This window comes from Podarcis vaucheri, assembly GCF_965113315.1.
Source record: "Podarcis vaucheri genome assembly, chromosome: 2".
NCBI lineage: Eukaryota > Metazoa > Chordata > Lepidosauria > Squamata > Lacertidae > Podarcis > Podarcis vaucheri.
This window is the reverse complement of record NC_138760.1, coordinates 18645245-18668150: the sequence shown is the minus strand read 5'-3', so window position 1 is coordinate 18668150 and position 22906 is coordinate 18645245. Positions and strand designations below refer to the sequence as shown.

The following is a 22906-nucleotide window of genomic DNA, read 5'->3' as shown; positions in this document are numbered from 1 at the left end:
CCCAGAGGGTTTTCTAAGGGTGAGGTGGGGGAACTCGCCCCCCCTGGAGAAGGTGCAGTTTGCCGGTTCAGGATGTACAAATGAACTGCAAGTACGTGTGAGGTAGATGTGTAGCTAAGAATGACAAAAAAAAAACAACAACTGGAACTGGTGTGCATAAAAATGAAGGGACGTTCTGAACCGGGTTTATTTTATTTTCCTCCCCCAAATAGCACCAACAACTTCCAAGGAGGATGGGGTTTTGATGCAAGCATGGAATCGGCAGGCAAAGAGTTTTGGGTGGTGGAGCTTGTTTTTGTTATAATAAAAAAAGATACCAGCATTTAGGAGAGACAAAGGTTTTGAGGCTCATCTACAGTCTACTCTGCTAGGTCTCTTGAGGCAGCCAGCTGCTTCCTCTTCCTCTTCCAGCATGGTGGGAAGACTGGGTGGGGCAAGCGTGATGCAGGAGATGACAACAAGGGGGGTGGGCTGGTTTGTGCAGAGGGAAGCTAGGCCAGAGAAGAGCACAGAGGCCTTGTTGGGCATAGAGTGGGACAAGGCTGCAAGGTCGTTCATTCACAAAGTGGGGAAGGAGCAGGTCGGGAGAGGCCTTTACTAGACTGGAAGTTTAAAGTGCAGGGACTGGTTCCCCCCACTGGCAGAATGGGATAGGGGAAATCAAGGCACAAGATTAAAAGAAAAAAAATCTAGCAGCTCAGAGGTCCATGCTCCTAGGGCCCAGGGTTTTTGCTTTTTTTTGCCTTCGGTCCCTATGCTACACATGCACGCTTGCAAATCATGCTTTTGCGCAGCGGTCGATTCCCAGAGTGTAGGAAGGAGCGATGAGGATGTGAGCGGAAAGCTCAGACCGCGACTTTGCTCATGAGAAAGCCACAGATCGGGCTTAAAGCAAAGGTGCTCCACGAAAGCAGCCAGGAGCCTTCCTAGCAGTTAGGAGCTGGCGTGGACAGAGGGGGGGGGGGGATGAGCGGTGCCATTTGACGGCTGGTCTCTGCAGCCCGTGGAGGATATTCTCGGATGTTTCTCCTAACTGCTAACCCTCCTTCCAGACCTGGGACGATGGGGTCAAAAGGCCCCAAATGCCATGACTCGTTTGTCTGTCCTAGGTGTCCCCCCTCAGGAAAAGAAAAGCTAGGAAGTGCTTTAGGGAAGGTGTGGGGAGTGAAAACACAGGGCTTAAGACCATGGGTAAGCTTTGCAGTGGCAAAATGTAAGGTCTCTATCTGGGCCCGCAGCACACAATCTCTCATATATGTGCACGTCCACCTTTCCCCCGCTGCAATCTTACTTCCTCTCACACTGCATTAGCATCCAGCCTTAAAGGTAAAGGTAAAGGTACCCCTGCCCAAACGGGCCAGTCTTGCCAGACTCTGGGGTTTGTGCGCCCATCTCACATTTATTGGCCGGGGGCCAGCGCTGTCCGGAGACACTTCCGGGTCACGTGGCCAGCGTGACAACGCTGCTCTGGCGAGCCAGAGCCGCACACGGAACGCCGTTTACCTTCCCGCTGGTAAGCGGTACCTATTTATCTACTTGCCCCCGGGGGTGCTTTCGAACTGCTAGGTGGGCAGGCGCTGGGACCGAGCAGCGGGAGCGGGGATTCGAACCGCCGACCTTTCGATCGGCAAGCCCTAGGCGCTGAGGCTTTAGCCCACAGCGCCACCCGCGTCCCTGCATCCAGCCTTACTCATACCCTAATTCTTCCCTTTACACCCTATCCTTTCGCCTTACCCACCCAGCCCTGGCCACAATCTCTCCCTTGCCTTCGCTACCCCTACCCTCGGCCCCCCTCTCGCGTCTTGTGTTACTTGCTGTTCTTAAACCAGTCCTTGCTTCCTTTCTGCATGGGACCGGGCCTTAATAGACAGCTGCATCTGGCTTAAGACTCGGCTCAGGTAGACACCACACTCCATTTTTGTTCGTTCTTTTAAAAAACGCAGAGTGTCACCAGGTTAGCCCTGGGAGACCTTGTTTATATCTTTGGCAAACAAAAGAAAAATGTGGCAAAGAGGTAGGGACATCGGCATGAACGCTTCGGTCGAAGCTGCTCCTGTCCTCCTCTGCTGGGTTTCCACAAACACAAAGAACGTCTCCAGTCCCAAAGGCTGCCTTGATGCAAAATGGGACTCAAACTCTTCCCTTCTTTTGCGTTCCCTCCTCTCACCCCACTTCCACCAAGAGCTGCCTCCTAGTCTAAATGAGAGAGCGACTGACCGGGGGGAGTGGGGAGGCTAGAATAGAGGGAGCTCTTAAACACAAAGCAAATGAAACAAGTCTGCCAAAGAACTATTTTTTACGGATGAGAAGGAAGCATGGGCAACAGCTAAGCAATTTCCCCCGATCCAGAAAACTGGGGCAGTGGCTTAGGATGGCTCGTACTTAGGATGCACTCAGAGCTGGATGGAAGAGATTTGTAGGGGGTTGCCAGGTGTGTTGCTGTATGGCATCTGTTGAGTTTTGGGCTGCTGGCTGCCCACAGCAGCTCCTCTTGAACAAACGCAGAGAGACTTTCCGCAACGGATACGGCCTGTGAAATGCTGATCCTATAGTAAAGCCAAGTCTTTCAGGGCAGTGAGAGAGATGAAGGAACGCAGAAGTAAAATGCAACTAGCCTAGGAAAACGTTGCAACGTTAGCTACTGCTGAGATGGAGGTCAACCTTAGTTTTGGGAAATGAAACTTATTTAATAAAATAGCTGCATGCCAGCCATGAAACACAGGCACACACATTGAAAAGACCATTCCCACAACATTCCAAAATGCACTCCTTTCTGAACTGGAATTGAATCCCGAAAAGATTCGCAATCCACGAAATCTGTGGCGTGCACAGCAACCCCACCAGGAAGGCTAAAGACTGCAGTCCCCGGTTTGAAAGCAGAAATTATTTCATGGAGGGTGATGCACAGTCACTCTGAAACCAGCACTGAAGTATTTGTATCCATGATCCCAGGAATTCCTTGCTTCCAAACCAGCTCTTGTTATAGATAACTAGTCACAAATGGCAATTGGGCAGTTTCAGGTGTATATGCATTCCTGTGCACAATGAACACATCCAGCAGTCCCCGGTTTGAAAGCAGAAATTATTTCATGGAGGGTGATGCACAGTCACTCTGAAACCAGCACTGAAGTATTTGTATCCATGATCCCAGGAATTCCTTGCTTCCAAACCAGCTCTTGTTATAGATAACTAGTCACAAATGGCAATTGGGCAGTTTCAGGTGTATATGCATTCCTGTGCACAATGAACACATCCAGCCAGTTCAGTAAGACCCAGATAAATATTGCATCCAGATGTACATCTAGATTAATATCTGCAACTGCATCCCTACGCACTTCACAATGCTGTTTCCATGCATGGAGCTCCCTTGATGGAGCTGTCAGACTTTGCTGTATTCCTTATTTCCCTAAACAGAATCTTATGCATCTTGACTTACTGAATTCATAGGACCTAGAGGATTGAACCTTTGGCTACAACTAACTTTTGCTGGACTGAGTTTATTTCTTTGTTTTATATTTTGTTAGCACTGCAGAGGTGGAACCAGAGCAGGGTCATAATCGAAACTGAATTAAGCTGAAAAAAGGGATAGTGGGAGTCCCATACAGACATCATGTTTTGAGTGGGGTTTGTTTTCCTTAACCATGGTTTAAGTGTTACTTTACATCTGACTTCCTAAACCATGGTTAAATGTTCCTTCTGCACTGAGCAAACCATGGTTAAGACAGTTTCTCCATCCTTCGGCCTGCAAGATGGCAAGCAGATCTTGCTGGTGTCTTATTATATACATGCCCTCCAGGGGCAGGTTAACAGAAGCTAACCATGGTTTCAGTGTATTCTGAAATACTAATCAGAGGTGGCAGCAAGCCATGGTTAATGCGAACCATGTTTAAACATTATGTTTGCATTGAACCATTGTTAGAATTTAGTTCTAAGGACATGTTTTGGAAGATGATCAAGACTTCTACATGGCCATGTGCATCTTACCTACATGGGCTGAATAAATCACATCCTTGGCCACCAGCATCGAATGTCTATATCTAGTGTATTTCAAACTTTGCTAATTTATCCGAGTTTATCCATTAAAACTTTGTTATCAAAAGCCTTATATAAAACAGTGATTAAAATAACCATTATAGGAGGGGAACATAATTTCATGCTCACATACTTAATTGATTCTTGGTATGCAATAAATCAGACGTAAATCTAAGAGAAGGCTCAATTTTCACAAATCTCCATGCTCCTTTTTTCTCTTCTTTCAAAACCTGGGATTCTCTAAGCAGTTACGTACTACCATTTGCCTGAAATCCCAACACATCTGATCATGTTGGACAAGCAGAACCCGCAAGGAAATTATCCTGCGCAAGCTGTATTAAAATTAACGGCAGTGGCAGAAGTGCTCCTGTGAAGCTTCTAGCCGTGTCAATCCAAACAAAACTTCCTAATGGATCAGTGTGATCCAGAGGGATTGCATAGAGGACTCAGGTGAAAACTTGGAAAGTGGTTTCTGATGCTGTGCAATGTATTTTATTTTGGGCGGTGGGAGTGGGATATCAGGAAATCTGGTGCAAGAATGGAAATGTTGGTGCAGACCAAAAGTATTATTTGGGTTGCTGTCCAGATTTGGAGCACACTAGAAAACCAATTACTTGAGCCCGAATCTTTTTACAGCTTGATCTAAGGAACTGCTGTGGCTGGCACAAGTTGGGTGTGTCATATGCTACACCGAAACTACGTTTTTGAATGCTGTGGTCTGCTGGCACCCAAATGAAGTAAAGACCGAGTTGCGAAAAAATAAGACAACCAGCTCTCATTTCCTGGAAACTGCCACTTGGGTAACAGGACGATGATGTGCGTAGGGGGGGAGTTGTTCTGCACCCGAATCTCTATGGTGCGGTGCCCTTTTGGCCATTTGAGTGGAATATTGTGACAGGCAAAGTTCAACAGAAACACAAGACACCTTTTGCTGATTAATTTTGGCCTAAATCTCTTCCCCCTACTCAGTCGGCTGTTAGGCCTCCCCCTGCAGAAGTCAGTTTAGCCCCTGCCGAAAAGCTTTCAGTGATGAAGGTGTGCGGGGGCCCTCTGCCCAAATGAAGGCACTTCAGTTTAGCTCAGCACCTTGGGGTAAATTGTCAGCTGAATTTGATTCAGTCTAAGCTCCAGGCCGGGGAAGGGGCACAAAAACAGCATTCTGGGAATTGACTGATGTTACAAGCAGCGATTCTGCTTGCTTATAACGAGACCTCTCCCTTGCCGATATCTGAGGTATTAAATGGGGGTGCCTCAGTCCTGCGTTGCCACCAATTAAGGGTGCAAATTTGGTGTGTGTGTGGCTGAGGAGGACAGACAACAAAGAAGCGTATGACTTAGGAGCTATGCAAGGCGGGTGGGTGTACTGAACCCTTATCTTTCCAAAAACCTCAAACACTCCTGTTAGGGAGGGAAACCTGATCCCACTTAACAGTCAGGACAAAGTACAAATCCTTTAAAAAGAAAAGAAAATACCAATGTCCTGAGAAATGCAAAATTAAAAACAAAGGGGGAAAAGCCCAGTTCTACAGGGATACCTTCTCCCAATGCCATCCTACATGTGCTGTGCATACACACAGAAACACACACACACAAACACACAAACACACACACTTCCACGCTCTCAATCCCTGGCTCACGTGACACCCGTATGGCCTCTGCAATTAAGTCCTCCCTGATTGTCAGCTGCATAAGAGCTATTTCGTCAAAGGTATGAGTTGGGCATCAAGAAAGGAGGAGGGGGAAAAGGTTTCTCATGATCACATCTGGAGGGGGGGTGGGAAGCGGGAAGCAACATCTAAAAACAAGGTGGAAAGGGTCAGCTTCATGCCAGCTGGGCTGATTTTATGGTGGAAGAGAGGATAAGTCTTTTAGCACCATCTGGTTGGGAAAAAGCGGGGGGTTGGGGGTTGGGGGGGGGGAGAAAACGGAGAGAAAACATGCAGAGGTGGTCTAAAGCACTTGGTACCTTTGAAAGGCTCTCCAGGGAAACGCGCTGTAGGAAGGGCTGGATTATTGCACATAGTCTCCTGCTATTGCGAATCTGGGGAGCCAGCAACCAAGGGCTTGTTTTTTTTGGGGGGTGAGGAAGGGAAACGTGCATAGTAACTAGGATATCCGTTTCAAGGTGGGGGTGGGGAACTCAGCCATCCCCTGCAAGGTGCAAGATGCTCCCTGTTTTGTGTGTGGTTTTTTTAAAGCAACCGGAACAGACCTCCCCGCCCCCACCCCCCAACCCCACCCCTGCCAGCTGGAAGCATCGACCTCTGCGCCCCCAACTGGTTTGCCAAGAAAAGAGAGAGGCTGTGTGCACCTGGGTTTGACAGGCATGCAGGAGTCGGAGGGGGGGCATACGGCAGCACAGTCCGGACCGCAGGCAGCAGAAGGCACTGTGTGTGTGTGTCCCAAGGGGGGGTCGGGAGGTGGGGCAGGAGAGGGGCAGGAGGGCGAAGCACTGTTGCTGGCAACGCGTCCATTCAGTGTCCAAGAGTCCGGAAGCGACGACACATCACGGGGCAGCAGGTTCCTCAATCAGTTTATTGTTCCCCTGATCCAGAGCAGGGCGGGCGAGGGGGGAAGTCCGTGTGGAAGCAAAGAAGGGTCTGCGCAGAAGCTCAAAACAGAGTCCAAAGCAATCCAGCAAGAATCGGTCCCATCGGACAGGGTAGAGGGCAGAAATCGAGGTCTGGAGCAAACTTTCTTTCTTTCTTTTTTTTTCTCTCTCTCTTTCTCAGCTGGGGCAGAACTTTTGCCCCCCGCAAAATAGTCCGTTCATCAAAAGCCACCAGCCACTTCATCTCCCTCCAACTTGACAAGTTTTTACGCAAGCCCCTCTTGCTGCCGTCAAAAGTTCATATTTTTTTTGTAGTTTTCATTTTTTTGTAGATATTTTTTGTAGGTTTCCTTTTTTGTTTTTTTGTAAATTTGTCTTTTTTAGAAAAAAAATTACCCTCTTGAAATAATAAAATAATCCTTTCAAAGCAAAATCCCCACTCCCTCCCCACTCCCACCCCAAGGAAGAAGAAAAGAAGAAGTCTGCATTGATTTTTTTTCCCCTAACAGCTGCGAGGTGGGGCTTTCTCAGAGCATTTTTTTTCCTTATAAAACAACAAAAAAATATTCAAACACTTTTGCATATTTGTCCTTTAAAAAATCTTTTAAATGACCAAAGAAAATAAAACAAAACAAATTCAAAGGAGCAAAAAAATTCCTCCCAGAGTTGGAGAGCCATCTTTCCAAAAAAGAGAGCGAGGAAAAAAAATAAACAATAACAATTGTTCTTCTCTGGGGAATTTTGTGGCATCCAAAGCGTTTGACTTTGCTGTTAACAAGAAAATTAACGCGCAAACACACGCACACGCACACACAAAAATGTTTTCCTTGTATTAAAATAGTCCTTAGTCCATCTGTACATCTAAGGGTCGGGGGGCCATAGCCTTTCCACCCCCACGCTAACCTCCTTTGGTTCCTCGGTGTCAAAAGTCTATTGCGGTTATTTCCTTTTTTAAAAAAAACACAACAAAAACAAAAACAACCTTTTTTCTTTGCAGGAAAAAAAAATGGTTCCATCTTCTAAACGCAGCACAAATTAAACAAAAATAAAAGTTGTCTCCCTCGAAGTGATTGCTCAGAGCTGAGCTGCTCGATGGTGCTAGAAGGATGGAAAGTGGAGGTAATTACGAGGGCGGGTGCTATCCTGAGTTGGCCCCTGCTGCGCCTGTGGTCCCGGGGTCAAGTCAAAGTGGTCCAGCCTCTGGCACCATCCCCAGCCCTCCTGGAACTGGCTGATAACCAAGCCTTAGACAGATGTTGCTTTTGCCCTCTGGGAGAGATGGAGCTGTCCTTCCACGCCCCACACAATGTCTCCCCACTTCCACCTTACCTGTTGTTACTTGTTGTACTGGTACGAGTAGGCAGCATGATCCGATGGGGACTCCACTGTCACATGGCTCTGCTGGCCACTGTTCTCCTGTGACAAAACACAGCATCTTAGACAGCATCTTAACAAGCAGAGACATCACCTTGCCAACAAAGGTCCGTATAGTAAAAGCTATGGTTTTCCCAGTAGTGATGTATGGAAGTGAGAGCTGGACCATAAAGAAAGCTGACCGCCGAAGAATTGATGCTTTTGAATTCTGGTGCTGGAGGAGACTCTTGAGAGTCCCGTGGACTGCAAGAAGATCAAACCTCTCCATTCTGAAGGAAATCAGCCCTGAGTGCCTACTGGAAGGACAGATCCTGAAGCTGAGGCTCCAATACTTTGGCCACCTTATGAGAAGAGAAGACTCCCTGGAAAAGACCCTGATGTTGGAAAAGATGGAGGGCACTAAGAGAAGGGGATGAGAGAGCACGAGATGGTTGGATAGCGTTCTCGAAGCTACCAGCATGAGTTTGACCAAACTGCGGGAGGCAGTGGAAGACAGGAGTGCCTGGCGTGCTCTGGTCCAGGGGGTCATGAAGAGGCGGACATGACTAAATGACTAAACAACAACAACACGTTTCCTCCCGAACCTATCAGGTCCACCAAGTTAAGCAAGGCCGAGTTGGATCTGCACGGGTGTGTCAGGCCTAATGTGCACAGTGACTCATCTCTGGTAGGTCTTGTCCCCATGAAGCAGCTGGGGAGACGGAAGGTCCCCACCTCCCCCACAGCTGCCTAAGTCCCCTCCTCTCCAGAGTTTCCCCCAAGCAATCTGAGACTGTGCCTGCACAAAGTGAACTTCTCCTCTCCCCTCTTCATGCCTCTCCTGGTTCTGGGAGACCAGCGGGGAGAGGAGCTCATTGCAGCAAAAGCTGGAGACCCCAGGACTCTTCACTAGCCTGTCTCATCTTTGCCTCTTGGCTTCCCTCCTGCTTCAGCTTCTGCCTCTGATTCTGGTCTTCTCTCGGCCACAGACTCTCCCTGCTCATTGAGCCCTGTTACCTCTTCAGTTGCCAGCACCTCCTTCTCCCAGTCTTGTCCTTCGGACAACTCATTGTTGTCCCACCACCAATCCCCGGGCTCTGAGCCTTCTTCCACAATTCAAGAAGGACACTGACAAACTGGAACGTGTCCAGAGGAGGGCAACCAAAATGGTCAAAGGCCTGGAAACGATGCCTTAGGAGGAACGGCTAAGGGAGCTGGGCATGTTTAGCCTGGAGAAGAGGAGGTTAAGGGGTGATATGATAGCCATGTTCAAATATATAAAAGGATGTCACATAGAGGAGGGAGAAAGGTTGTTTTCTGCTGCTCCAGAGAAGCGGACATGGAGCAATGGATCCAAACTACAAGAAAGAAGATTCCACCTAAACATTAGGAAGAACTTCCTGACAGTAAGAGCTGTTCGACAGTGGAATTTGCTGCCAAGGAGTGTGGTGGAGTCTCCTACTTTGGAGGTCTTTAAGCAGAGGCTTGACAACCATATGTCAGGAGTGCTCTGATGGTGTTTCCTGCTTGGCAGGGGGTTGGACTCAATGGCCCTTGTGGTCTCTTCCGACTCTATGATTCTATGATTCCCTTGGGAGTTCCTCAGCTGCTGCCTCTCACCATTCCTCTGTGTCCAAACAGCTTGTGACAATCTCCTAGCGTAGGCTTTGCTCTCCACCCCATCCCCTCACTTCCCTTATTGTGTTTTTCGGCGGCTCTCTCTAATTTTCCTCCTCATGGCACACACACACAGGAGTTTGCTGCTAAGGAATGTAAGCAGAGAAATGTTGACACTAGCCCTTTGGCCAGGCCTCCACTCGCATGGAAATGAGTCGGGGGCCAGGTGATCTTGCTGCCCCCTCTACAAAGATGACCCTTGTTAAACATTAGTTGGAAACCAAAGTCCTACACCAACTTAAAATGGTTCAGTAGAACGATACAGTCATACCTCAGGATAAATACACTTCAGGATAAGCATTTTCGGGTTGCGCTCCGCGGCAACCCGGAAGTAACGGGAGCACGTTACTTCCAGGTTTCGCCGCTTGCGCATGTGCAGACGGTCAAAATGATGTCACGCGCATGCGCAGAAGCGTCAAAACGCGACCTGTGCACGCGGTCGCGTCTTACGTTCTGTTCAGGATGCGAATGGGGCTCCAGAACAGATCCCGTTCACATCCCGAGGTACCCCTGTACTTTATATCTCCTAAAGCCAGAGGGCAGTAGTGGGGAGGAAGATGGTTTCACAAAGCTCCAAACAGGCCAGACCATTTTGGCAGTAGGATCAGGAACTAGATTTATTTCTCATGCGTGCAAGAATTGCCTTTGAACACGGTGGTTGGGGTCTAGGCCTGGGCTGTGTATACACCATAATTTAAAGCGCACACCCACACCCACACACACTCTCCTGAGAACTGCAGTTTGTTAAGGGTGCTGAAATGGTAGCTTTGTGCAGATCCTAAGATTGTTTCAGAAGGCGGTGCTTAAATGTGCCTTAAACTTATGGTGTATACAGTGTTATTTTTCTAGAAAAGGGGTTCCGGAGTTTGCAGTGAACTTCTCCCTTGTTCTCTTAGAATGGCAATGGCATCTACCTGACAGGGGCTGGAACTGAGTTCCTGCAAGTTCTGGCTAGGGGAAAAAGCCCTGGGTGTGTATACACACCGGATTCCTTCCTCCCACCCGCCCACTTGCCTGTTTTAAACATAAACAGGTGCCTCATCCCTACAGCTGTTCTTAGGCCAAGATAGCCTGGCCACTATAATCCACTCTCTGATAATCTCAGGATTGGATTACTGCACTGTGTTCTAAGCAACCCAGGAGCAGAAACTAGCGCTGAATGCTGCAGCTCGGTTACTTTACGGCAGGGGCGGGAAACCCCTTTTCGGTTGGTGGGCTGGCTGCAACTGTGGTCTATCCTTCATGAATCACATTTGACGGCAGGGCTGCCAATCACATGACCTCACACAACACCTGGTGGGCCCAACCCCTTGTCAAAGCAGCACGTCTTGTATTTGGTGCCAATATTATTATTACTATTATTATTATTAATACCTCGCCCATCTGGCTGGGTTTCCCCAGCCACTCTGGGCGGCATTCAACAGAATATTAAAATACAATAACCTATTAAACATTAAAAGCTTCCCTAAACAGGGTTGCCTTCAAATGCCTTCTAAAAGCCTGGTAGTTGTTCTTCTCTCTGACATCTGGTGGGAGGGTGTTCCACAGGGCGGGCGCCACTACCGAGAAGGCCCTCTGCCTGGTTCCCTATAACTTGGCTTCTCTCAGTGAGGGAACTGCCAGAAGGCCCTCGGCACTGGACCTCAGTGTCCGGGCAGAACGATGGAGGTGGAGACGCTCCTTCAGGTATACTGGACCGAGGCCGTTTAGGGCTAAACGCAAGCAGCACTGGTAAAGGGGCAATCAGGAGCCTGCGCTCCCACCTGTTCCTTTGCGAGCATGTCTTGCGCTCAGCAGCCTTTAAATTTGGCAATGAATGCTAGTGGGTTCCTGCGTGGATCTAACCCCAGCAGCACAGCTTGCCCCACGTATAACGGTGGCTTATGCCAGCCACACTTGTGAAGACAGGATCAGGAACACACTCTAAGGCTCTCAATTGTTCCTTTGCAGCTTCAGCTTCATCTGATGTCAGGTGAGTGACAGGTGTGTTCCTGGATGGGGGATAGTAAGTTTGTGGGGCAAATTAAGAGTCCTGGCAGGGCCAGAGGTTTGCCGTGCCCACTGTATGATGTCCCAAAGCGGAATCTTTCAGGAGTGGCCCTGGTTCCTGGGACTGATTTAAAGTTTTGACTTTAGTTGTCTAAAGATGCAAACGGCCTAGGACCCAAATAGAGTGGTATCTCTGGTTGCGAACGGGATCCGTTCCGGAGCCCTGTTCGCAACCTGAGCAGAACACAACCCGTGTCTGCGTGTGTCGCAATTTGCCACTTCTGCGCATGCGCGTGGCGACGTTTTGAGCATCTGCGCATGCGCGAGCGGCAAAACCCGGAAGTAACCCGTTCCATTACTTCCGGGTCGCTGCAGGACACAACCTGAAAAGATTTACAGTGGTGCCTCGCAAGACAAAAAGAATCCGTTTTGTGATTCTCTTCGTCTAGCGGTTTTTCCGTCTTGCGAAGCAAGCCCATTGACGGATTAGCGGATTAGCGCTATTAGCGGATTTTAGCGTCTTTTAGCGGCTTATCTGCTGATCGGATCAGCTGATAAGCGGCTTAGCGGCTTAGAAAAAGGGGGGGGGAAAAAAACCAGCAGGAACTCGCAAGACATTGTCGTCTTGCGAAGCAAGCCCATAGGAATTTCGTTTTGCGAAGCACCTCCAAAACGGAAAACTCTTTCGTCTAGCGAGTTTTCCGTCTTGCGAGGCATTCGTCTTGCGGGGCACCACTGTATCCTGAAGCGCCTTTAACCCGAGGTATGACTGCACATGGCAGACAGCCTCTCCCAGTAACTCCGACCTGGGCTTTAAAATGAGTGGGGAAGCCCTGCTGGCCATGTCAGTTATAGGCACCCAGAACAAAGCCATCACAGCAATTACAGAACTCCTTCCCATTAGAGAGATGACTGGCCAGTATTGCCTATAGTCATCTTTTGAAAGCACTTTTCCCTCCCTTATTCTGGTTTCTGGAAGAAAGTGACCCAAAAATATTCAGAATTGACTGTGATGGTGCCGGCTGTGGAATACTTGGAAGTCGAATGGAATCAGTTCCAGAAGTCCGTTCGACTTCCAAAACGTTCGGAAACCAAGGCGCGGCTTCTGATTGGCTGCAGGAAGCTCCTGCAGCCAATCGGGAGCCGTGGAAGCCCCGTCAGAGGTCCGGGTTCCAAAGAACATTCACAAACTGGAACAATCACTTCCAGGTTTTGATGATTTGGGAGCCAATTTGTTCAGGAGCAAAGGCGTTCAAGATCCAAGGTGCGACTGTACTATGTATTTTGCAGTACAGTGCTACCTCGGGTTAAGTACTTAATTCGTTCCGGAGGTCCGTTTTTAACCTGAAACTGTTCTTAACCTGAAGCACCACTTTAGCTAATGGTGCCTCCTGCTGCTGCTGCGCCGCCGGAGCACAATTTCTGTTCTCATCCTGAAGCAAAGTTCTTAACCTGAGGTACTATTTCTGGGTTAGCGGAGTCTGTAACCTGAAGCGTATGTAACCTGAAGCGTATGTAACCTGAGGTACCACTGTTTAGTATTTTGTGTAGGTTCTGCCCTGCGATTGTCAGATGAAGAACGGTCTAGAAATAACGTTTATAATAATGATCACTAAAAATAAAAACAGTTCCCAGCTGTGATATGTGAGTGTGTGTGTGCGCGCGTGCGCGCGTGCGTTTGTGATACAGTGGTACCTCGGGTTAAGTACTTAATTCGTTCCGGAGATCCGTTCTTAACCTGAAGCACCACTTTAGCTAATAGGGCCTCCTGCTGCTGTCGCGCTGCCGGAGCACGATTTCTGTTCTCATCCTGAAGCAAAGTTCTTCACCCGAGGTACTATTTCTGGGTTAGCGGAGTCTGTAACCTGAAGCGTATGTAACCTGAAGCGTATGTAACCCGAGGTACCACGGTATATTGGTGCCTGGCATTCACCCCCAACTTAGAGAGAAATAACAAAAGGGCCTCTTACCTCAACTGCGACACTAGAGGAAGGCACAGGTGTGTACTGGGGGATGTAGGCTCCTTGCATAGCTGCTGCTGCTGGCATGTACTGGTGGGAGAGAGGGAGAGGAGGCGTCAAAAAGGCGCAGGAGAGGAGGGCTAAAGCCCCTCCGAGAAGGGGGAAGGGTAGAGGAGGAAGAAGACACTTACCGTGCCAGCACTGCTGAGGGACAAGTGGCCCAGCTGCTGAGTTAGGGGCCCCATCATGGAAGTGGGCTGGATGGAAATCGCATGGTCCATGGTAGGTGTCAGCACTGTGCCCTGTTTAGCAACAGCAAGAGAGAGAGAGAGAGAGAGAGAGAGAGAGAGAGAGAGAGAGAGAGAAGGAGAGAGAAGTTAAAGAAAAAAATTGTGGGAATAAGATAATGGAGAGAGGGAAGTGTCCATAAAGGGCCTGGAATAACTCATGGCAGAGGAGACACTGGCAGCAGTTAAAGGTGGGGCTACCTTTGAAGGTGGCCCAGAAACTACAATTAACCCAGAATGCGGCAGCTAGACCGGTGACTGGGAGCAGCTGCCAAGACCACATAACACCGGTCTTGAAAGACCTACATTGGCTCCCAGCACGTTTCTGAGCACAATTCAAAGTGTTGGTGCTGACCTTGAAAGCCCTAAACGGCCTCGGCCCAGTATACCCGAAGGAGCGTCTCCACCCCCATCATTCAGCCCGGACACTGAGATCCAGCGCCGAGGGCCTTCTGGCAGTTGCCTCACTGCGAGAAGAGAGGTTACAGGGAACCAGGCAGAGGGCCTTCTCGGTAGTGGCACCCACCCTGTGGAATGCCCTCCCATCAGATGTCAAGGAAATAAACAATTGTCTGACTTTTAAAAGACATCTGAAGGCAGCCCTGTTTAGGGAAGTTTTGAATGTTTGATGTTTTATCGTGCTTTTAATATTCTGTTGGGAGCTGCCCAGAGTGGCTGGGGAATTCCAGCTAGATGAGCGGGGTATAAATTATTATTATTATTATTATTATTATTATTATTGAAGTGAAGTCAGGAGAAGCCTCTGTGATTTAAAATAGTTAGGTGGCGTATGCTGGCTGCAAGCCAGGGGTGAAGTTTTCTCTACATTCATCATGGTCCCCTCAGCTTTCTGGGGGCAGGGGATACCTAGCCAGCCTTGGGGAAAGAGGGTGTCGTCTAATATCCTGGACCAGAACTGGACAAGGGCCTCAGGCTTTAGGTTGCTCTCTCATGTAATGCTTAGACGACTTTTTGCATCTCCTGCATTTGCAAAAGACAAACCTCACGAACGTTTGATTTTAAACTGGCTCTTCTGCTCTGCATTCTGCATCCAAGTAAGTTTATGTTCCAAACAGAAAGGGTGTTACATGCAAATAAAATGCCCTTAGACAAGAACTCCAGGTGGATATTATGGGAGGAAGGGGTCTCACCGTGGGCGGCATGAGGTACGACTGATGGTGCATCCATGACGGGCTGTGAACCTACAGAGAGTAATAGAAGTAGATAGTTATCAGTAACACATTTCACTTAGTAATTCTTGAAAAAGCTCTTAAAAGTCGGCCAGTCTTATTATCCCCATATCACTGATAGGGAAAGGGCTGTGAGATAAGTGGCTGAGGTGAGATTTGAAGCAAAGGCTTCCAGATTTGCAGCTCACACTTGTAGGCCCAAAACAGATCTATGACAGTAGATGTTTGAATCAAGGCCTGTGCTGATCACATACAAAGCTGGGGATAAGAGTAAGAGAGAAGTACCTGGTAGGAAGAAACAGGTGATGGGAGATAAGGAGAGAGCGCAGTCTGGGCAATCATCCTGTTAGGGGCCAGGCTGTAGGGTGTTGTGTAGAACCTGCAGAGGGTATGGGGAGAAATCGTTGAATTGCTTCATACAGCTTCAGAGGAGGCTGAATGTACAGCCCTTCCCATAAGCTCACAGATATGCAGATCTTATTCCGCCAGGTCTCCTTGAAGGCTATGGCCAGATCGTCTACCAAACTATTTCTTGGTTACAGTGTGAAGAAACAGGCAAAGCAGAAGACATACCCATTTTGTAGCGCCGTTGTGGGGTCATAGGTCAAGGTCATCCCACCCTGCATGGAAATAGTAGACAGTTCATACATGGCTCCTCCCATTCTCCTGACCCACCAAGATCACAGCTCAACCAATCAGCAACTGCTTCTGTGCCTTCCTAGGGGCAGGTTGCAAGCCTTGCCCTGCTTAGTGGAACCCCTGATGATGCCACCTCAAACTCCTGCAGCCAGCAGGGGCAGGAACACTTTTCTGTCCAGTGTGCCAGATCCTAATCTCCCCAACCCACGGCAGGCCAAATTGGGCAGGTGGGTGTTGCCCTGCCAATTACCTGGCGTCATAGTAGTGTTCACCAATCCTGCACTTTGAAGCCCCAATTGTCGGGACTTCAAAGCACAGCACAGGGCTGTTTGAAAGCCCTTTGAAAGCCAATGTAGTGATACTCCTTGAAACTCCAAAAATTGAAGGCTTAAAGAGCTCGTGAAGGGCTTTCATACAGCCCAGCACTGCCTGTTTGGTTTCTGGACGTTCAAAGAGCAGGACTGGGAAGGAGGAGCGGTTTCCACTGAATGGAAACAGCTTTACCGTCCTTGATCAATGCACACTCTCATCATCAACTGATGGGGGTGGGAGCGCACTTTGCTCCATCAAAGGAACAAAATGAGCTCACTTTAAGCTCTGAACTGAAGTTCCATTCTTACCTGCCCCACAGCTGACGTTGTGTATTATCTCAGGTGTAGGGCAGGTGGGCGTGGCTTCCAAAATATAGGGAGCCCTGGCAGGCTCTGTTCGGCCTGTGGACTGGAGGTTCCTCACCCCTGCCCTAAAGAGAATGTCTAATCCCCAAGCCTGCAAAACCTATGGCCAGCCCACTAAACCAAAGGCCGTCCACCAGCCACACGAAATAGCCAGCCAGGAGTGTGACAATCACTCTGTTTTTGCAGTTTCACACATGCAGCAAAATGTTCATACGAGTGGGTTGTTGAGCTCTGGGCTGACTGCCGCATGTGGCTAACGGACTGGTCTCCGACTGTTGCAGCCTCCCCCCATTCCCTGCTGCCCCCTCCCTTACCGTGTCATTCTCCCGTGGCCAGGCTCGCCCGTTCTGCACGTATTTGCCCTGATTCTGGCGTTTCTTCTGGCCGCCATCAGCAAATTTGCAAAGCAACGGATCTGGAGGTGCTGCAAAAGGAAAGGAGCATTTTGTGAGGGGGAAATCACGACATGCAGTTTCTCACTGCACTGCAATGTAGGTCTCTTGAAAGACCTACACTGGCTCCCAGTACGTTTCCGAGCACAATTCAAAGTGTTGGTGCTGACCTTTAAAGCCCTAAACGGCCTCGGTCCAGTATACCTGAAGGAGCGTCTCCACCTCCATCGTTCTGCCCGGACACTGAGGTCCAGCGCCAAGGGCCTTCTGGCGGTTCCCTCACTGTGAGAAGCCAAGTTACAGGGAACCAGGCAGAGGGCCTTCTCAGTAGTGGCACCTGTCCTGTGGAACGCCCTCCCACCAGATGTCAAAGAGAAGAACAACTACCAGACTTTTAGAAGACATCTGAAGACAGCCCTCTTTAGGAAAGCCTTTAATGTTTAACAGACCACTGTATTTTAATACTCTGTTGGAAGCCACCCAGAGTGGATGGGAAAACCCAGCCAGATGGGCGGAGTATAAATAATAAATTCTATGCTATGCTATGCTATTGGGACGCGGGTGGCGCTGTGGGTTAAACCACAGAGCCTAGGATTTGCCGATCAGAAGGTCAGCGGTTCGAATCCCCGTAACGGGGTGAGCTCCCGTTGCTCGGTCCCTGCTCCTGCCAACCTAGCAGTTCGAAAGCACATCAAAGTGCAAGTAGATAAATAGGTACCGCTCAGGCGGGAAGGTAAACGGCGTTTCCGTGTGCTGCTCTGGTTCACCAGAAGCGGCTTAGTCATGCTGGCCACATGACCCAGAAGCTGTACACCGGCTCCCTCCGCCTATAGAGCGAGATGAGTGCCGCAACCCCAGAGTCGGCCACGACTGGACTTAATGGTCAGGGGTCCCTTTACCTTTATGCTATGCTATGCTATTCAAAACAATGCAGCACTGGAAAAGCTTTATCGCTTGACTCCGCGGCATGCAGAAAATGGCTCAGAGTTCTCCCTTGCTGTTCCTCACAAGAGCAGTCCACACATCCTCCTGAGACAGTCTTAGCTGCCAGGCTCCCACTACCACTCAACCCTCACGGCCAACTGTGCTTCTCACCTGGGACCCCTGGAGGTGTTTTGATATATTTGCCATTGAAGTGCGTGATGATAGCTTCACACTTTTCTGTAGACTCCATCCTGGGGGAAGAAGCGAAAAGAAACCATTGGTGACGCTGGGCTGGGGAGGGTGTCAATGTAAGCGGAGGAGCCACACTTATTGCAAAGTTGTAGCCCACCTGCTCCTGGTCACGCTGAGATCCCTACAGATGTGAAGCAACAGTGGCATAAAAAGGAGGGAGGGAAGCTAATGCTGTTCTAGGTTGCATCAACAGAGGTCTAGTGTCCAGATCTAGAGAAGTAATAGTACTGCTCTATTCTGCCTTGGTCAGACCACACCTGGAGTGCTGTGTCCAGTTCTGGGTGTCACAAATTAAGAAGGATATTGACAAGCTGGAATGCTAGCAAAGCAGGGTGGCCAGGATGATCAAGGGTCTGGAGGAATAGTTGATGGACTTGGGTATGCTAAGCCTGGTAAAGAGGAGACTGAGAGGAGATATGATAGTCATTTTTAAATATCTCAAGGGCTGTCACATGGAAGATGGAGCAAGCTTGTTTTCTTCTCCTGTTCCAGTGGGTAAGACTGGAACCAATGGCTTCAGGTTACTAGAAAAGAGATTCCGACTAAACTTCAGGAAGGGAATTCCGATGTTAAGAGCTGTCACCCACCTTCTCCCATCAGGGCTTCTGTGCCTGTAATGGCTGTGTGTGTGAGAGGAATTCAACAGTAATGCTTTCCCCCAAGAGAGATGTGTAGAGATGGAAAATCTCTAGTTGCTGGATTTCTGCTTGTCAGGAAAACTGCCCGGGGTGAGCGAGCGATCCTAAGTAGAACACTTCTATCTTATAACCAGTTTCTAACTCAAGGATTCACATGTTAATAGTGATTCAGTGAGCACATATGTAAATAAAAGTTAAGACAGGAATCAGCTTTCTATGTGACTTTACCAGAATCTAACCCACAGACAGGATTCTTAAGGATCCTGCTTGCAGATTCCACTTGGGAAAGTTATTTAGGTGGTACATTCCCAATGAACATTTCTTTAAAACTGAATCCAAGAGCTCAAGACATAAGATTGAAACAGGCCTGGAAAGCCCAAATTACTGCGATTCATTCCATTTTGTGACTGAGCACCTGTCTAGAATCACTTTCATCTCCCGGCAATCAGATGCATCAAATGCAGGGCTGCAAGGAGCTGCTGCAAAGTTGGTGCGTGTCTATACACTGCTATGCTATAACAACTGCACACATTGTTAGTATCATTATTATTCCCTTCTAACTTTTAAGAGCTACTGGACTTGCAGTTCCACATTCCCTGCCACAAGGGGGCGCAGGAGAATATTTGGCTTGGACAAACTGGAGGAGGATGCCAACTTGGAATTAGGTGTAAAACTATCCAAATTTCTCTCCTATCCCATCAGGAACAATGATGTCTGGTGTCACCAGCCGGCTAGAAAATAAAGTAGCCATTGTTAAGGTACAATTCCTAATTCTAATTTAGGGAATGGTGCAATCCAAAGTGCCCCCCTTGGGTATGTTGATGTTAAGAGAAAGATGCAAGGTGGTGCTGGTTGGAGGAGGAGGAGTCAGGGCTCATCTGGTGTAAAATGGAAACCTGGCAGCAGGGGGCACTGTAGGACAGAACAGGAGCAGCTGTCCCAGCTGGTGGAGGAAGCAGGGAATGTGGGGAACTGAGATGGCTGTGTCCACCCAGATGTGTCTGAGCAGATGAAGACCACCAGGGTTTGTCTGCCTAAAAGTACTTCTACAGCCTGGCAAATACCTTGCAGTGAGTTTGGCATTTGCAGAAAGGGGATTGATTGAAAAACTCAATACAGTGGTACCTCGGTTTACGAACTTAATCCCTTCCGGAAGTCCGTTCTTAAACCGAAACCGTTCTTAAACAGAAGCGTGCTTTCCCTAATGAGGCCTCTCGCCACCGGTGCCCTTCCACCGTTCGGATTCCATTCTTAGACTGAGGTAAAGTTTGCAAACTGGGACACTACTTCCGGTTTTGCGGAGTTCGTAAACCGAATGCAGTGGTACCTCGGGTTAAGTCCTTAATTTGTTCCGGAGGTCCGTTCTTAACCTGAAACTGTTCTTAACCTGAAGCACCACTTTAGCTAATGGGGCCTCCTGCTGCTGCTGCACCGTGGCCGCACCATTTCTGTTCTCATCCTGAAGCAAAGTTCTTAACCTGAAGCACTATTTCTGGGTTAGCGGAGTCTGTAACCTGAAACGGCTGTAACCTGAAGCATCTGTAACCTGAAGCGTATGTAACCTGAAGCATATGTAACCTGAGGTACTACTGTAGTTCGTAAACAGGGCAGTTCTAAAACCGAGGTACCACTGTATTGTGAGTCACACAGCGTGTTGCAATAAACCAGGGATGGGGACCTGCTGCCCCTTAGATGTTGCTAGGCCCCAACTCCCATCAACCTCAGCCGGCATGCCCAATGGTTGGAGAGATAATGGAAACTGGAATCCAGCAACCTCTAGTTTTCCCACTCCAGCACTAAACAATATGGCCGCTGCAGGTATGTGGGAAAACAGACACAGGGATGTGGATCCCCTTGTTGAACATAATCCCTAGATCAGCTCAGAAGGAAAACTGCAGCCTTGGACAACCTTGTGGTCCAAGTGAGCAATAAACAGACAAACCTATGTAACCTCAAGGTTAGATTACTGCAGTGCGTTATACGTAGGGCTGCCTCTGAAGATGGTTTGGAAACTTCAGCTAGTGCAGAATTCAGCAGCCAGCTTGCTCACCGGGGCAAGACAGTTTGAGCATATTACACCGATCCTGGTCCGACTGCACTGGCTACCAATTAGTTTCTGAGCCCAATTCAAAGTACTGGTTTTGACCTGTACACCCTTAAACGGCTCAGGACTGCAATACCTCAAGGACCACCTCTTTCCATATGAACCTACCCAGACCCTGAGATCATCTTCTGAGGCCCTTCTTCGTGTGCCTCCTCCTCAATAGGTCCAGAGGGTGGCAACACGAGAACAGGGCCTTCTCTGCAGTGGCTCCGTTTGTGGGATGCTCTCCCCAGGGAGGTTCTGCTGGCGCCTTCATTATACACCTTTCGGTGCGAGGCAAAAACGTTCCCCTTTAACCAGTCGGCCTTTGGCTGATTAAAATCACATGCCCTTTTAAAATGTGTTGGGGAGGGGAGCGTTATTGGGTTGTTCTTTTTATTTTTATTATGTATTTTGTGTTTTTATATTGTGTCTTCATGTTGTGAACTGCCCTGAGACCTGTGGCTACAGGACGTAAACTAGTTTAATTTAATAATAATAATAACCATCAACACTAGGCCCTAGGAATAGGGCATACATCGTATAAGTGGAAATGCAAACATTCCCCCAGGTGAGGGAGCGTGTGTTTGTTCAGCATATCTGCAAACCTTCCATATATAAGGGAGGGTTTGTCCTAGCAAGTCCCTGGGCAAAAGCCCTTGTGGAAACAAACGCTTGGACAAAGGCGTCTAGGTCAAGACTCGGCCGGGTGTGGGCTTGCTAGCCTCTGTGTGGCCAGTGATTTCTGGGTCTCTGTGAAAGCAGAGCGCCGCAGCGACAGAGACAAGTGAGCACATGTCTGCATGGGAAGGTGCACAGACACGCCTGCCTCAGGGAGCAAGCTGCCACCATTGTGAGAGGCGAGATCACAGGAGTTAAGAAGCCAGACCCCAGCAAGGGCTGGAGCACAAGGGAGTCTGCCTGTAGACAGAGAAAGCCCGCCCTCCTGACCTGGCAAAGCCGACCCCCCGGCTGGTACCGCTGGCGTCGCGAAGGATGCGCGTGGAGATGACTTGTCCAAAGGGCTTCAGCATCGACTCCAATTCAGCCTCGTCCATGCCCAGAGGCAGGTTTGACAGGTAGAGGTTGGTGGGATCCTGCTCCTGTTGCTATGGAAACAAGAAAGTCAGGCTGTTGCCTAGCAATCGTCCATCCCGTCCCTGGGGACTCGTTCCTTTCAGGCCGCCCCTTCCCTTCCCAAATTCGCAGCCTGCCTCAGTTCACGAGACTGGCCGTTTCCCAACCTCCGTCATATCACAAAGACTCTCAATGCCTAAGGAGGCAAAGCACAGAATTTGGTCCGTGATCACAGTCTGCACCCTGGAGAGCCCTGTCGAGAAACACACTACAGTGGTACCTCTGGTTATGAACTTAATTTGTTCCGGAGGTCCGTTTTTAACCTGAAACTGTTCTTAACCTGAAGCACCATTTTAGCTAATGGTGCCTCCCACTGCTGCTGTGCTGCCACTGCGCAATTTCTGTTCTCATCTTGAAATAAAGTTCTTAACCCGAGCTACTACTTCCGGGTTAGCGTAGTCTGTAACCTGAAGTGTTTGTAACCTGAAGCATTTGTAACCCAAGGTACCACTGTACTGGGATATTACAGGGCAGCTTAAGGCTTAGGATTTCTGCGTATCAGAAGGGACCCATGATTTCATACAGAGAGTTAGCGCTCGTCCGAAGTTCCGTTTGGCCTGCTACTTTCTCTGGGAAAACCCACTCTTTACCACTATAAACGGCAATCATAGAATTGTAGAGTTGGAAGGTAACCCAAAGGCCATCTAGTCCAACCCCTGCAATGTAGGAATAATCCAGGTTTGTTCTGATTCAGCTGCAAAGAGCATGTTTCCCAGGGGAAAGTTGCAAAACAGCCTGGACCTGTGCCTAGAAAATGTGGGAGAAGTGGAAAACCACTCGGACCCAAGCTTTCTAGGCCCGGGACAAGCAGAAGTGTGGCTAAGGCAGCAGACAAGACAGCTATGTCTGTTGCATGTATGCATGCAAGTATTACGACGCTACACGGTGTGGACGATTCATTTGAAAACCCCATATATATATATATGGAAGCTGGGAAGCCTGCCCCAATCACAGTTGCCAAACAGTTGTGTACACAGATGTTTTAAAAAACATGCTTGTATTGTGTATGTTTTCTGCATTATGTAGGGAGCTGGCCTGGGATTTGAACTGCAGCCTATAGGCTGCCCTCCTGTCTTCCCTCCTGGAGAAGGAAGGACTGGCATCTTCCCCCATAGGTGCTGGGG

The 22906-nt window shown here is 48.9% G+C and overlaps 1 protein-coding gene across 2 annotated transcripts in view; it reads right to left on the bottom strand.

Annotated features, from left to right (window-relative positions):
* Positions 1-5939: 5939 nt before the first annotated feature.
* Positions 5940-22906, bottom strand: part of RBMS2 (RNA binding motif single stranded interacting protein 2) — a 74733-nt gene continuing 57766 nt past the window's right edge. For both annotated transcript variants that reach the window (XM_082212694.1, XM_082212693.1), the window contains exons 5-14: positions 21597-21754; positions 17844-17923; positions 16671-16780; positions 15614-15660; positions 15326-15419; positions 15002-15052; positions 13755-13865; positions 13573-13653; positions 7913-7999; positions 5940-7681 (exon numbers count right to left, since the gene is read on the bottom strand). In XM_082212694.1, the coding sequence (XP_082068820.1) occupies positions 7919-7999; positions 13573-13653; positions 13755-13865; positions 15002-15052; positions 15326-15419; positions 15614-15660; positions 16671-16780; positions 17844-17923; positions 21597-21754 (813 nt within the window). In that variant the 3' untranslated portion in view covers positions 5940-7681; positions 7913-7918. The remainder of the gene's footprint in view (positions 7682-7912; positions 8000-13572; positions 13654-13754; positions 13866-15001; positions 15053-15325; positions 15420-15613; positions 15661-16670; positions 16781-17843; positions 17924-21596; positions 21755-22906) is intronic.